The sequence below is a fragment of the Halichoerus grypus genome, chromosome 11, assembly GCF_964656455.1.
Source record: "Halichoerus grypus chromosome 11, mHalGry1.hap1.1, whole genome shotgun sequence".
NCBI lineage: Eukaryota > Metazoa > Chordata > Mammalia > Carnivora > Phocidae > Halichoerus > Halichoerus grypus.
Window position 1 is genome coordinate 13,964,762 of NC_135722.1, and position 13,529 is coordinate 13,978,290.

General features: G+C 43.6%; 1 protein-coding gene and 1 pseudogene across 1 annotated transcript in view; both read right to left on the reverse strand.

Annotated features, from left to right (window-relative positions):
- The window catches only part of PTPRJ (protein tyrosine phosphatase receptor type J), a 164,078-nt gene that overhangs the window by 26,191 nt on the left and 124,358 nt on the right, over positions 1-13,529 (reverse strand). The window contains exons 7-11 of the mRNA XM_078058003.1: positions 13,220-13,477; positions 8,270-8,527; positions 7,291-7,569; positions 4,989-5,279; positions 973-1,104 (exon numbers count right to left, since the gene is read on the reverse strand). Coding sequence (XP_077914129.1) covers positions 973-1,104; positions 4,989-5,279; positions 7,291-7,569; positions 8,270-8,527; positions 13,220-13,477 — 1,218 coding nt within the window. The remainder of the gene's footprint in view (positions 1-972; positions 1,105-4,988; positions 5,280-7,290; positions 7,570-8,269; positions 8,528-13,219; positions 13,478-13,529) is intronic.
- LOC118523770 (small ribosomal subunit protein eS6 pseudogene) lies at positions 9,875-11,363 on the reverse strand (annotated as a pseudogene).

Genomic DNA, 13,529 nt, shown 5'->3' on the forward strand with positions numbered 1-13,529 from the left:
AGACCCAAAATGAAAAGACAGAGAGTCTGAGAGAGCTGAGCATGAGTTGTTGAAACTCTGCCATGGGTTTATGACACCAGCAAATTCCTTGTCTTCCAGGATCCCCACACCCCTTACGAGGTGCTTGACCTCTCGGTCCTCGAGGAGGTGAGGACAGTACCATGGGCTGAGAGAATGGGCAGAGGCAGCACTGCATTGTTCACATTTAAAGAATCAACGAAAACAACAAAACTTGGCCCTGAAAACCCAGCCTTGTGCAAAGCACCCACATGCAGCTAACAAAGACACCCTCAAATCATGCCCTTCTTCCCACCAAAGAATGTAATGGAGTCCTGTCCGGGAAAAGGGGCATGTGAGCCACCTCCTCTCTCAGCTGCAAGGAAGATTTTTCTGCAAGTTCCCACCACAAACGCAGAAATCACTTTCTGTTTTCCTTCAAGAGAAAGCTACCCTTTGAGTGTGATGTGTGTGCGTGTATATGTGTACCCGCACGCGCGCGCGAGAGAGAGAGAGTTGGTTAAGACTAACATTCTGTCACCTAAAAGACTCTGTGCTATAAAAGAGAAGAAAAACCTAGGTCAGAGGTCAGCAAGGTATGAACCTACAGGCCAAATCCAGTCGGTTGCCCATTCTGATAAATAGTATTTTTTTGGAACAACCACACTCATTCTTCACGCATCCCCTGCGGCTACTCTCAACCCACAGAGCCAGAGTCAGGTGGCTGTGAGAGAGACTGCACGGCCTGCGAGGCTTAAACTATTTGCTATCCAGCCCCTTACAGAAAGGCTGTCAACCCTGACCTAGATCATCGGGCAAATAGCTCACCCACCCCCTTCTGAGTGCCAAAGCGTGGGTGACAGTGTAAAAACAGACATGTATTTGTATCTCCAATGTGCCTCAGTGGGCACAGGAATGGCCCCCGGTCACGGCATGGCTCATGGGCTGTTCAACCCATAACTGACCCCTCCTTACCGTTCCCAGTGGTGAGAATGAGCGCATAGGCTTTGAGGGGTCCGTGGCTGGCTTCAAACCCACTGAACTCAACCTTTACTGAATTGTGACTGATGGACGTGATATTCGGGGATCCATCTGGAGAAGGGGGGTCTGAAACAGAACAAAACGAAACATGATTACCCACCATTTAAAACCAAAGGGGGAACAAAATTATTAAGCAGAAGTTTGCTGCAGTGCCCTCAAGCTCTGCCCTTGCTCTAGGAGCGGTGTGGGGGGCTCACGCAGAGCACATCCAGAGCAAGGGACAGGGAAGGAAGTGGGGGGCAGAGACAGCAGATCCACCAGCTCATAATGGCACCTTCGGCGTGCCCAGCCACACGCCCCGGCAGGCTCCCAGCAGCCTTGTTGCTTGAACAACCTGCCTTTCCTATCTTCCCCCAGCCCCTCTGACCTAGAGAACTGGGATAGACAGAGAGCGAGAGAGAGCCTATGCGGCTGGAACTCTAAGGGGGGAGCCATCTGCAGCCACTTGCCCGCCGCGTGGATGCGGCACCAGACAGCATGGCTGGCTGAGGACAATGATGGAACAGAGAGACCTGGAGAAAAGCAAAGCTGACATAGAGAGGATGCACTTTCTCCTGAGGCCTGGCTGTGTTCCTGGTCCACATTCTTCAAACTAAAGTCCTCATTTATTTTGCTGGAGTTGGTTAAAAACGCCACCTAGAAAAACCCGACCAACCCTCTTCCCAGAAACCAGAAAAGCCCACGCAGGAACATTCCATGCACAACCTCCATGACGACGTGCCTCCGCTTTCTGAACTGAGCTTCTGAGGTCAGCCTCCGAATTAATACAAAAGGAAGAAAATGCTGAATTAAAGATGATCCTTCTACACACACACACACACACACACACACACACACACACACTCTCTCTCTCTCTCTCTCTCTCTCTCTCTACCTAAATTTGTCTCCCACATACAGTTAGAGTGTTTTCATTATTGTGGTCAAGATTCAGGGAGACTGGGCGCCTGGGTGGCTCAGTTGGTTAAGCAACTGCCTTCAGCTCAGGTCATGATCCTGGAGTCCTGGGATCGAGTCCCGCATCGGGCTCCCTGCTCAGCGGGGAGTCTGCTTCTCCCTCTGACCCTCCCCCCTCTCATGCTCTCTCTATCTCATTCTCTCTCTCAAATAAATAAATAAAATCTTTAAAAAAAAAAAAAAAAGATTCAGGGAGACTGAGAAAACTGAGCGAAAACACCACAGCGTGGCTCTCACATTTGCACCGCCCAGCACAGCAGCCACCAGCCACACGGAGCTGTGAGCTCATAAAACATGACCAGCCCAAATTCGGGCGTGCTAGACATGTAAGACACAGACTGGATGTCAAAGACTTAGCATGAGAAAAGAATGTAAAATAACTCATCAATAATTGACTTCATGTAGAGTACATGTTGAAATGATCCTTTTAATATACTGAGTTAAATAAAATGTGATTTAAATCAATGTTGGCTCTTCCTTTTTACTTTTTTTATTTTTTAATTTTCGTAAAGATTTTATTTATTTGAGAAAGAGAGAGGGCAGAGAGAGTGAGCGCGCTCGGGTGGGCAGGGGAGGGGCAAAGGCAGAGGGAGAGGCGGACTCCCCACTGAGCAAGGGAGCCTGACGCCAAGCTCCATCCCAGGACCCTGGGATCACGACCTGAGCCAAAGGCAGACACTTAACCCACTGAGCCACCCAGGTGCCTCTTTTTTACTTTTTTTTTAATGCGGCTCTTAAGAAATTATTTTCTACTGGACAGCACAGCTTTGGGCAACCTCTCAAGTAACTGAGAGCAGTGACCACTTGGGGGCGCTATCCCCATTTCTAACTGTCAACCGCCTAGCCAGGCTTCCTAACCCAGGCTCCCAGGATTCCCCTCAGCTCTTTGCCTTCTAGCTGCCCAGAGGGGACTAGATCGTCAGTAGCATGCTAGCTCATCTACCTGCAGGGCTGGAAATCCTTTCCCTCTCTGCTTATCTGAATCCTATGCACCAGGGACCCTGTCTGCCTTACTCACCAGTGTCCCTTACCCTGGGGCATAGAGTGAGCAACTAACAAATGATGGCTAAAAAACCATCACTCCATTTCTCCAAGATTTACCCATCCCATACCTCCCAGAGAAAATACAGCTCCACTTTTATGGTAAATAAAAGATGTGTTAAATTTGTATATAAAAATTCATCTGTGGGAAGGGGGAAACCTGCGTAGCTCAGATGGTTGAGCGATCAACTCTTGGTTTCGGTTCAGGTCATGATCTCATGGGTCGTGAGATCGAGCCCCGCCATCAGGCTCCATGCTCAGCCCGGAGTCTGCTTGAAGATTCTCTCCCTCTGCCCCTCTTCCCGCGCCTACCCCGCCCCCCGTTCTCTCTCTCTCAAACAAATAAATAAATCTTAAAGAAAAATTCATCTGAGGAAAGGGAGAGCTACAGATTAAAAAGTAAGAGAATTACTAGACTAAAGAAGTGGTCATTATCCAAACCAACCATACTGTTCAGCTTCAGAAACAACTATTTCTGACAAGTTCCTTTTCTTCCCTAGACACTGTGTGTAGCCCCAGAAATACCACTTCAGACATGGCTTACGATCCTCAGTGGCTGAAGAGATGACATTATAAAACAGAACTACAAAAAAGGTTCATTATTTCTATTATGTTCTAGAGTGCTGCAGAAGCCCAAAGGAGTGTCACCCAGGCCACCTGATACAGTTGTGTACTATACAACTCCAAGCAGCCCCATGCACACTGCAGTCCCTATGAATGGTGTCCCCTGGAATTGCGTGGTGCACAACCCTAGCACCCATACATGGCCGTTCTCAAGTGTGTCTTCCATACACATTACCTCACCTAATTTGTATAACAGTCCTGAAAGCTAGTATTATTTCCCCTTTTTATAACTAAGAAAAACAAGACTCATAGAGATTAGGTAGCTTTTCTGAGATCACATAGCTGGTAAAAGGCAGAACTTAGAATCAAACCCAGGTCTGCCTGTCTAAATCCAAGGCTCTGTCCACAGAACCCCGCAACCACTTTTCAAGTCAGTGTCCCTGTAGTAAGAGACCTTCTTCTCTTACTATTACAACCACAGATTCTCTGGAAAATTTCCAGAAACATTCTGATACCCTAAAGGAAACATACCCAGGGGTCAAAAAGCACAAAGCAAAACCAACCCACTACATTGATCTAAGATGTAATGTAGGCAAAGGCATGGTGAGGAAAAGACAGATAAAAATGAAGCAAAGCTGTAAGAAGCAACATTTTTCCAAGTACAAAAAATAAGGACAATGAGCATGAAAAGTTTGACTAGTGGGATCCCCTGGACAGGAAGTGACCCCCGTTCCTCAAAATAGCTGGGGAGCTTGTCAATATGGACTCTAGGGAAATATGAATCTTGACTGGATAGGTGATCGTGGTGAATAAAAGTACTGTTCACTTTTTAAGTGTGATGGTAATAGCAATGTGGTTCTGTCTGAAAGAAAGGGGAAAGGAGCCTCTATCCAGGAGGAATACTTCTTGAAATATTTATAAATAAAAGTACAGAATGACCAGGACTGGTCTCAAAGTAATCCAATCAGGGAGGAGGGGATCTAAATCAAAGAAGATTGGTCAAACTCTGACAAATGTCCAACTGGGTGATGATGGATATGTGGGTTTCTTTATGCTTTCTTCTACTTCTGTATCTGAATATTTCTATGAAAATGCTTTTTTTTAATGCAATAAGGGAACTTACCACTTAAAAGAAAACATGGCAATGAATTATTCTGTAAAATAAAGGAAACTTTTGGAATACTAAAAAAGAGTCCCTCTTACTCTGCTTTTTAAGACTAGATTTCTATAGAATTAACAGTCTATGCCAACAAAAACACGTATTTTAGCAGAAATTTAAAAAGAAATACAGATTTCTAGGCCACACTTGCAGATCCACTGGGTCAGCATTCTCCAGGGGTGACCCCAGTGCCACCTGCACCCCCCCCCACCGCCGCCACCACAAAGCCTACCTGTGATGCCAGTGAGGCAGGTGTTTTGGGCGGGAGACGCCATCTTGTCACAGAAAGAGGCAGCGATGCTGATGTTGTAGGAGGTAGAAAAATTCAAATATGTGACTTCCGTCCTGTACTCGGTGCCGTTCTCTGAGGAGCAGCCCTCCAGGTCTGTCACATTTTTCCAAGCTCCTCTGCTGATCTCCAGCTGGAAGCCCATGTTGGTGCCAGGAGGGCAGGCCCACTTGAGAATCAAGGTTGGCTCTTTGGGGACAACTTCGCAGTGGAAGGAGGCTACTGGTACAGGATCTGCAAAGCAAGCACAGCTCATCGTGACAGTCTGGGACTTGTGCCTTTGCAAACACTGGCCCTTAGCGAGCAGCAGAATCCTGGCTCATCTGTAATGAGGAGAGAGCCATGAGGTACGGCAGAAGAGGCAGAGGCTGACCTTGAATCAGGCATTACTGAACTGTGTGACCTTGGCTCAGTCCCCCAACTAAGCCTCAGCTGCAGGACTGTATGGGGATTATATGAAACAGTGGCCGTCAGTCACCACGCTGGAAGAGAACAGGGCTCCGTGAGAGCTCACTGTGACATAACGGTATGGAGCAGCAACTACTTCACCCACGTCATCTCATCTTGGGGCCCTCCTGACAATCCTTCTGGAAGAGGTAGGATTAATGCTGGCCCACTCCGCCGACGAATCAGCTGAGGCTTCGATGGGTTACATTAAGTCGCTAAAGATGACATGGCTGATAAGCAACAGAGGCAAAACTGGACCCCAGGTTTTCTAAGTCCAAGTCCAGGGTATTTTATAGACACACAACATGCTGAATAATCAATGGTAAATGGGGTCAGTTTCTTCATCTTTAAAATGGGGTGTTAGGAGTGCCTGGCTGGTCAGTCGGTTAAGCTTCCGACTCTTGATGTTGGCTCAGGTCATGATCCTGGGGTTGTGGACTAATGTACTGGGCGAGAGTATTATCACTATTTCAGTGCTGCAGTATTTTACAGCAGAAAAAGCACTAACAAATCACTTGGTGCACCTACCACATTCTCCACCTGACGCCTGGAAAAGTAATCTGCCCAATGCACACCTACCTCCACAGCTCCTCTTCCAGCCACCCCCAGTCATAAATGCTCATACATATTTCTCTTGTTATAGGCGGCAATAATTATAGATAAGATAAATATCAGCAACGGAAGCCACCCAAACCCCAAAGATCAGTGTCCAGACCAGGCGGATGGAGCCCACGTTAGCAGAGGTGACTCAGAGCTGCCAGGATTTCTCTAGCTGCTCCACGTGAGAGGTCACAGGTCATCAAGGTCCCAGCTCCTATACTACCAGGGAGGCTGATCCAATGGGAACCCTCCACTTCCAAATCAGCCTGAACACACTTGAGTAGCTTGGTCAAAGGAAGAGAAGATATAGGTACAAAGAGGGTAGAGGATAAGGTGGTGCACAGCTGCCAAGGTGACAAAGGTGCCCCAACCAGATCTGTGAGCCGAAGGACTCAGAAGCATCTGTAAAACAGTCCCTGGGGTCCTCTCTGAAAGCTCCCTCAGTTAAACACAAGGCTGCCCCTCTCTTTATAGCACTATTTGCGCTGAGAGATAAGGATCAAGACAGGTGAAAAGGCTGAGCATCCATTTTAACAATATCCTTTCAATCTTCTTCAGTGGGGAAGCCAAACTATGAACTACAAGCCTGGATGGCATCCATTTCCTGGCCCATTACTTCTTGGGTCTCACCATCTCCCCATCCGTCGCCCCCTTGCTCCCATTGGTCCACCCCTGCCATCCTGGCCTCCTGCTCTTCCTTCAACAAAGCAGGCATACTCCAGCCTCAGGGCCTTTGCACTGGCTGTTTCTCTACCTATAATGCTCTGTGCCCTGATAGCCATATGGCTGGCTCCTTCACTTCCTTCAGGTCTTCGCTGAACAGTTACCTTTTCACTGGCGCACCCTAGATAAACATCTCATCGCCCCCTTCCTTGTTCTTTTCCCCCTCCCTAGCAGTAATCGTCATCTAATAGCTTACTTATTTATCTTGTTTATTATCTGTGTTCCCCACCAGAATAAAAGTTCCAGGAAGGCTGGGACTTACAGGTGTCACTTAACAGCGCCCGGCATATAGCAACTGCTCAATAAATACTTGTTGAATGAATAAATGATAAGACAGCACTAATAAGCTAATAGGATGTCTCAAAGAGATCAGTGTACTGCATACTACAAGAAACTTAATAAAGGCTGTGGAGGACCTACCTTCAAGGTCAGCACCACACAGGAAAGAGTCCAAGTGGCACCTGGGGCTACTCACCTGTACAGAATGACTGCCAGCTAGGAGCCAGGGACCAGGTGGTGTTCCCCACTTGGGTGAAGATCTCCACTGTGTATGCTGAGCCAGGTATCAACTCAGTGACTGTGGCACTGGTGACACCCATGTCTGTGACAAGTTGTGTTGCCCTGCTGGAATTTCCATCCTTCTCAATAAGAAGGTGGTAGATGTACGTATCAGAAGCTTCATCAGAGTTCTGCCAAATTAAGGATGCTGCTGTGGTGTTGGTACTTATTTCAATATTAGATACATTGCTGGGCCCTTCATTTAAAAAAAAAAAAAAAGCATGGATTAGCGTTCAATTCCAGGACTATTTTATTTACTGCCTCTAAAAATAGCCTGGCCCCTTTGGGACAGAATAAATAAAAGTTACGTTTGCTGACTCAAACGATAGAAGGCTTCCCAAAAAGACCTTCAGAAAATAATTATACAGATTAAGTCTCAAAAAAATTTTTTTAATACTTTTAAGCTTATCTGAAATATATTTTCCAGATATAATTTCCTATCTGTTTTGGAAATCTGATTAATGAAAGAGAAAAATATACTAAAAAGATAACACAAACTACCATGTCTACCATATAGTTAGATCAAACATTAGCAAGACACGCTTACTGCTGCGTGCAAAGCTCCTCACTTGGGCAATATCATCTAACGTCAACATGACAAGGAGACCCTCCTCTTGTCTGTATTCCCAAGGAATGAATGGAACAGTTACGTCGTCCATGCTTATCGGATCACTTTCTGCTTCTAAAGACAATTCCAGGTTCACAGGGCTCAGCACCAATGCCAAGAACAGCAGGACCTTTGCTGTTTTCCAATGTTTTCCGCTTAAGCCGCTTCCTACTCTACCGGGAGCCCAGAAACATAGTGGTTTCCCTAATATTTAACCAACGCTTACTTCCCACCCTCCAGGACAGGGTCAGAGAGAACAACCCTTGGCAGGGCAACCTAAGAAACTTACGTGTGTACTGTGCAGTGAAGCCGGACTTGCCCACGACGTGGTTCACTTCTGGAAAGACTGTGATGTTGTATAACGTGCCTGGAACCAAGTCTTTGAGAGTGATGGCTTTGTGAGAACTGTTTGTCTTGTTAAAGCCGTACTTGGACCATACATGCAGGCAGTAGGTATAGTCAGAAGCACTGTCTATATTCTGCCACTCCAACTCCATTTCGGTTGTGGTGACTTGGAGCACACGGATGTCAAAGACTGCACTGGGGTCTGGTTGGAAGAAAGGAAGAGAAAAGGAAGTCTGTCAAGGACCATCATAATGCCCAGCTTGATTTCGAAGTGTCAAGACAACTGTTCTTTTGCCATTAAAGCCTCAAATGAGTTCACAAAATGTAAACTCCAAAACAAGTGAGAAACACACACACTCATTTCTTTCCAGGATTTTGGCTCTTCCATAACACAGATGAATGTACCAATTCATCCTGTCAGTTCTCTGGTCTTTTGCTTTTGCCCTAAAAACGCCCCCTTCAGGGGTCTTCTGGAGTGGAAATCATGTTCAGATTCCTCATCTGAGTGCTGATGACCAGATGGGTTCAATTTGTGAAAATTCATCAAGCCACACACTTAGGCTGTGTGTGTTTTTCAGGATGTATCCTGTATCTCGATAACTAGATTTTTATTTTTTAATCACTTCCTCAAAAGAAAACATCTTTCTATAACATAGTCAGGCATACTGAAGAGTTGACATTCACTAGGTAGGGAGAATTTGAGGCCGGGGTGAAGGGAAAACACACACACATGGTCCACCCTCAGAGCTGGGCTCAGAAGAGAAATCTCCCTCAGGAGTACTGTGGGGACCCTGATCTGCCCACCTCGCCTCTACACACTGAACCAGATATAATATGAATGCACAGATCGTGGCCCAGAAATAATGACATAAGCAGGGCGTCTTTTCCACCCTTGCTTTCAAAACACTTCTCTCTTCACCTGGGAACCACGGTCATCTCTAATGAGAGAAATTGAGTGGCTGAGGGGACAAAAGAGGGAAATATTTTCACTGTAAAACATTTTGTGGGTTTTTTTTTTTTTATCATTATTTTGTACCACATGCATATACTCTCTTCCAAAATTTTTTTTTTTTTAAGTGTGTTCTCCTTAAAGGGAGGCAGCTTTGAGAGGCTTCTTTCCTTACCACCAAATTCCTGATGTCAAAGGGATTCCACAAAGACCATAAAAGAAAGCCATTATCTATAAAGGTAAAAGAACCTACAAATAATCTAAATATTCCACAAAAAGAGAAGGGCTTTGTAAACTGTGATCTGGCTACCTAATGAAACATTCTGCAGCCACTAAAAACATGAAGACCATAAAAAAAAAAAAGTTCAAATACAAAATACAATGATTTGTATAATAATTACAATGATATAAACAAAACCTATGACTGTGGACACAGACGTGAAAAGAATGCAGCTGCGTTAGAAGAGAGGCGTTATTCTTGATTCCCTTCCTTTTGATGGTGGTAAAATACATATGATATTTATCATTTTAACCATTTGTAAATGTACAACTCGGCGGCATTAAACACATTCACAATGTTGTGTAACCAGCACCACCATCTATACCCAAAACATTCCAACACCACCAACATACACTCTGTTCCCATGAAACAGCAAATCCTCCCTCCTGGTAACTCCTATTTTACTTTAGTCTCTGTGAACTTGCCTATTACAAGAACCTCTTGCAAATGGAAACATACAATATTTGTCCTCTGTGTCTGGCTTCTTTCATGTAGCCTAATGTTCTGGAGGTTCGTCCACATTGTAGCAGGTACCAGAATTTCATTCTTTTTCTTTTTTTTTTTTTTAATGTCTGATCTTATTTATTTGTCACTCAGAAAATCTCATTTTTGACTGGACTCAGACTTAGAGGTAGAAGCTCTCAGACAGGACAGCCTCCGTCTCTTAGCAATCTGTTCCTGGCGTTTTTCTTTGGCCTCCTTCATTCTCTTGGCCAAAAGTTTAGCATATTCTGCAGCCTCTTCCTTATTTTTCCTAGTGTGCTGCTTCTTCAAAGCAATACGCCAATGTTTGTGCTGAAGGACACGTGGAGTGACAAGACGCTGAATCTCAGGCGCTTTGGTTCTAGGTTTCTCACCTTCTTTGTTTAGGGGCTTTCTCACAACATACTGGCGGACATCAGCTTCTTTAGAGAGACTGAAAAGTTGGCGGATTCTGCTGGCTCTTTTGGGCCCCAGGCGACGAGGCACACAGTATCAGCGAGTCCAGGAATATCCTTCTCCCCTTTTTTTACAATGACCAAGTTGAGAACACTGAGATTGGCATCCACAATGCAACCCTGAACCAATTTGCGCTTTCTCTCTCTAGTCCTCCTTGGTCTATAGCAGGACTGTCCCTTACCCAGCAGCAGGTGGACACGGGATGGGTCAAGACACCCTGCTTCGTGGGGAAGCCTTGTTTGTCATTGCCACCACAGATTCGGACCACATAACCCTTCCATTCTTCACCCAGAGCATCAGCAGCAACTTCGGTGGCCATACGCTTCTCATAAAAGTTACCAAGTTTGCGTTCATCGTCCACTTCAATGAGTTTCTGGCAGCCAGTAGCTGGGAAAGAGATGTTCAGCTTCATCCTGAAGCAGCCTACCGCCTCCGAGGCACCACAAAAAAGAGCCAGAATTTCATTCTTTTTATGGCTGAAAAATATTCTATTGTGTAGATATACCATATTTTGTCTATCCACTGCTCTGTTGACGGACACTAGGTTGTTTCCGCCTCTTAGCTATTGTGAATCATGCTACTATGAACGCCAGTGTACAGATAACTGTTCCAGTCCCATATATACATATATATATGACTGGAATTGCTGGGTCATACTATATTTGTTTCCCTTCTTCAAAATTGCCTTTAATACTGTTATACCAATTTTAGTAATAATATAAGTTGTTCAATAATAGAATGGTAATCCCCTAAGAGACGAGTGCCTTACTACCACTCTTCTTGATTTCCGTTCAATGAGACTCAACTATAGGCTACAGTACCAGACATGCCTTCTCAACAAACAGTCCTAAATTGCTTTGCAGCCGCACGATGTCAAAGTGTCAGTCCACATTCTTGTCAAGACCCCACTCTTCAAAGCCAGACAGAGGCCAGTGCACTACCTTGTCACTCTGGGCCAGTTAACTACTAAGCTCACAAAGCTCCCATTCCCTACTCTGGAAAATAGAGAGCTTAACAGTACCCACCTCATGAAGTTGTAATAAAAATTTAAAAATAAAGGATGAGAGCCCAGCACTCTGCAGACCCCCACTATGTTTAACTATTATTACATTAAGCTCTGGTCATTGGCAAGTCACACAAAATCAAGGGTCCTGCACCATGGTGATCCTCATCATTAGCAACATTCTCAAAAGAAGAAAAGAAATATATGTTGACATTAAGACCCCATATCTCAACAGTCCAATCTAAAATTCAGACTTGAAAAGGAATTACTACCTTTCATCTGAGGAATGCATGGTAGCAGTTCTTTATTTTGGAAGCAGATCTTCCAAGTAACTAGCAATGTCTTAACCCAACCAACAGAGTTGAAGAAACCTACACAAGGAAAATCTCAAAAGCCCAACTGATTTCATGTGTGGCTACAGGAATTATTCTTATTTCTTTATTCTCCCCCTCAATTCTCCTACAATCAAAGATCAAAGAATAGTGTATGTTTTCCAAACTTTCCCAAAAATATTTATTTCAGATTTTAAAAACAACAGTAATGAACATTAAGTTGTTTTCATGAGATACTTTCATTAATATCATTTAACCTTAAAGAACAATGTTATTTATGAAAGATTGTAAATAATCTATTTGTCCAATAAAAGAGGAGTAGTTAAGTAAGTTACAATACATCCAGATCAGTGATTCTTAAACTTTTGAATCTCAGGACCCCTTTACCTTCTTAAAAGAGAATTTTTATTTATGTAGGCTATATTTATATTTACTGTATCAGAAATAAAAAATGAGGAAATTTTTAAAACATAAGAATACACAAGTATACATTCCATTAGTCATCCAAATGATGATGTCATCCCTTGTCATATAGCATCTGGAAAACTCCATTATACACTCATCATGAGAGAATAAAGGTGAAAAAACCAAGTATCATTTTAGCAGCATTATGATGATAATAATAATACCTTGTCAACCCCTTGAAAGAACCTAGGGGACTCACAGGGGTCCCTGGATCACACTTTGAATAACAATGATCTATCCCAGGGGTCAACCAAGTTTTTCTTTAAGGACCACAGAATAAATATTTTAAGCTTTATGGAGCATATATTTTCTGTTGCAACTACTCATTTTTAGCACAAAAGAAGTGACAGACAATATGTAAATATATAAGCATAGTTGTGTTCCAATAAAACTTTATAAAAACAGGCAGTGGGCCAGATTTGGCCCATAGGCCATTATTATCTGTTGACCCTTGATTTAGACAATGGAATGCCAGGCAGGTATTAAAATTATCCTGTAGAAATATTTATACTGAAAGGGAAAAATATCCGTAAGAAGCCGCTAGGTAGAAAAAAGCAGATTATAAAACCACGTGAATAGGATGACTTCAATGTTCATAAAAGAAAAAAAATACAAATATATGTACACACACACCTATATTATCTTAAAATTATAAAATCATAAAAGTTATCAATGATTATTTCATACACCAAAAACACACCAAAAGTTGTCAGTGATTATTTCTGGTTGATAGGTTTACTATGTGATTTTCTTCTTTTTGCTTGTCTGTGTATTTTATATAATGAATATGCATTACTGTCATGATAAATTTTTTTAAGATTTTTCTTAGATAAAAAGAAAAGCAATATTTGAAAAACTTGACATTATAAATTACACTGATTTCCTTCAAGAAACAGTTTAACAGAAAACACAGCCTATTTGCTTACCAGTGCTATTGCGAACTGTCTGGGGATCCCCTTCAGTCCCATTTGGTCCTCTTGGAAATATTTCAAAAACATACATGGTTCCGGGGGATAAGCCACCAATGACAATACTTTGGTCGCTGGTTGTGTTCTCCTGAGATTCTCCACTTTCATCCTTTCTGGTAAGTATCTTAAAGAAATCTGAGTCATTGCTCCTCCAAGCTAAGCCAATTGCCCTTGTGCTGACATTCGTCACTCGAAAGTCAGAAACTGGACCAGGGGCTGAGGGAAGAAAGTAAACAGCTAGATTAAGAACCTATTTCTCCAGAAGACG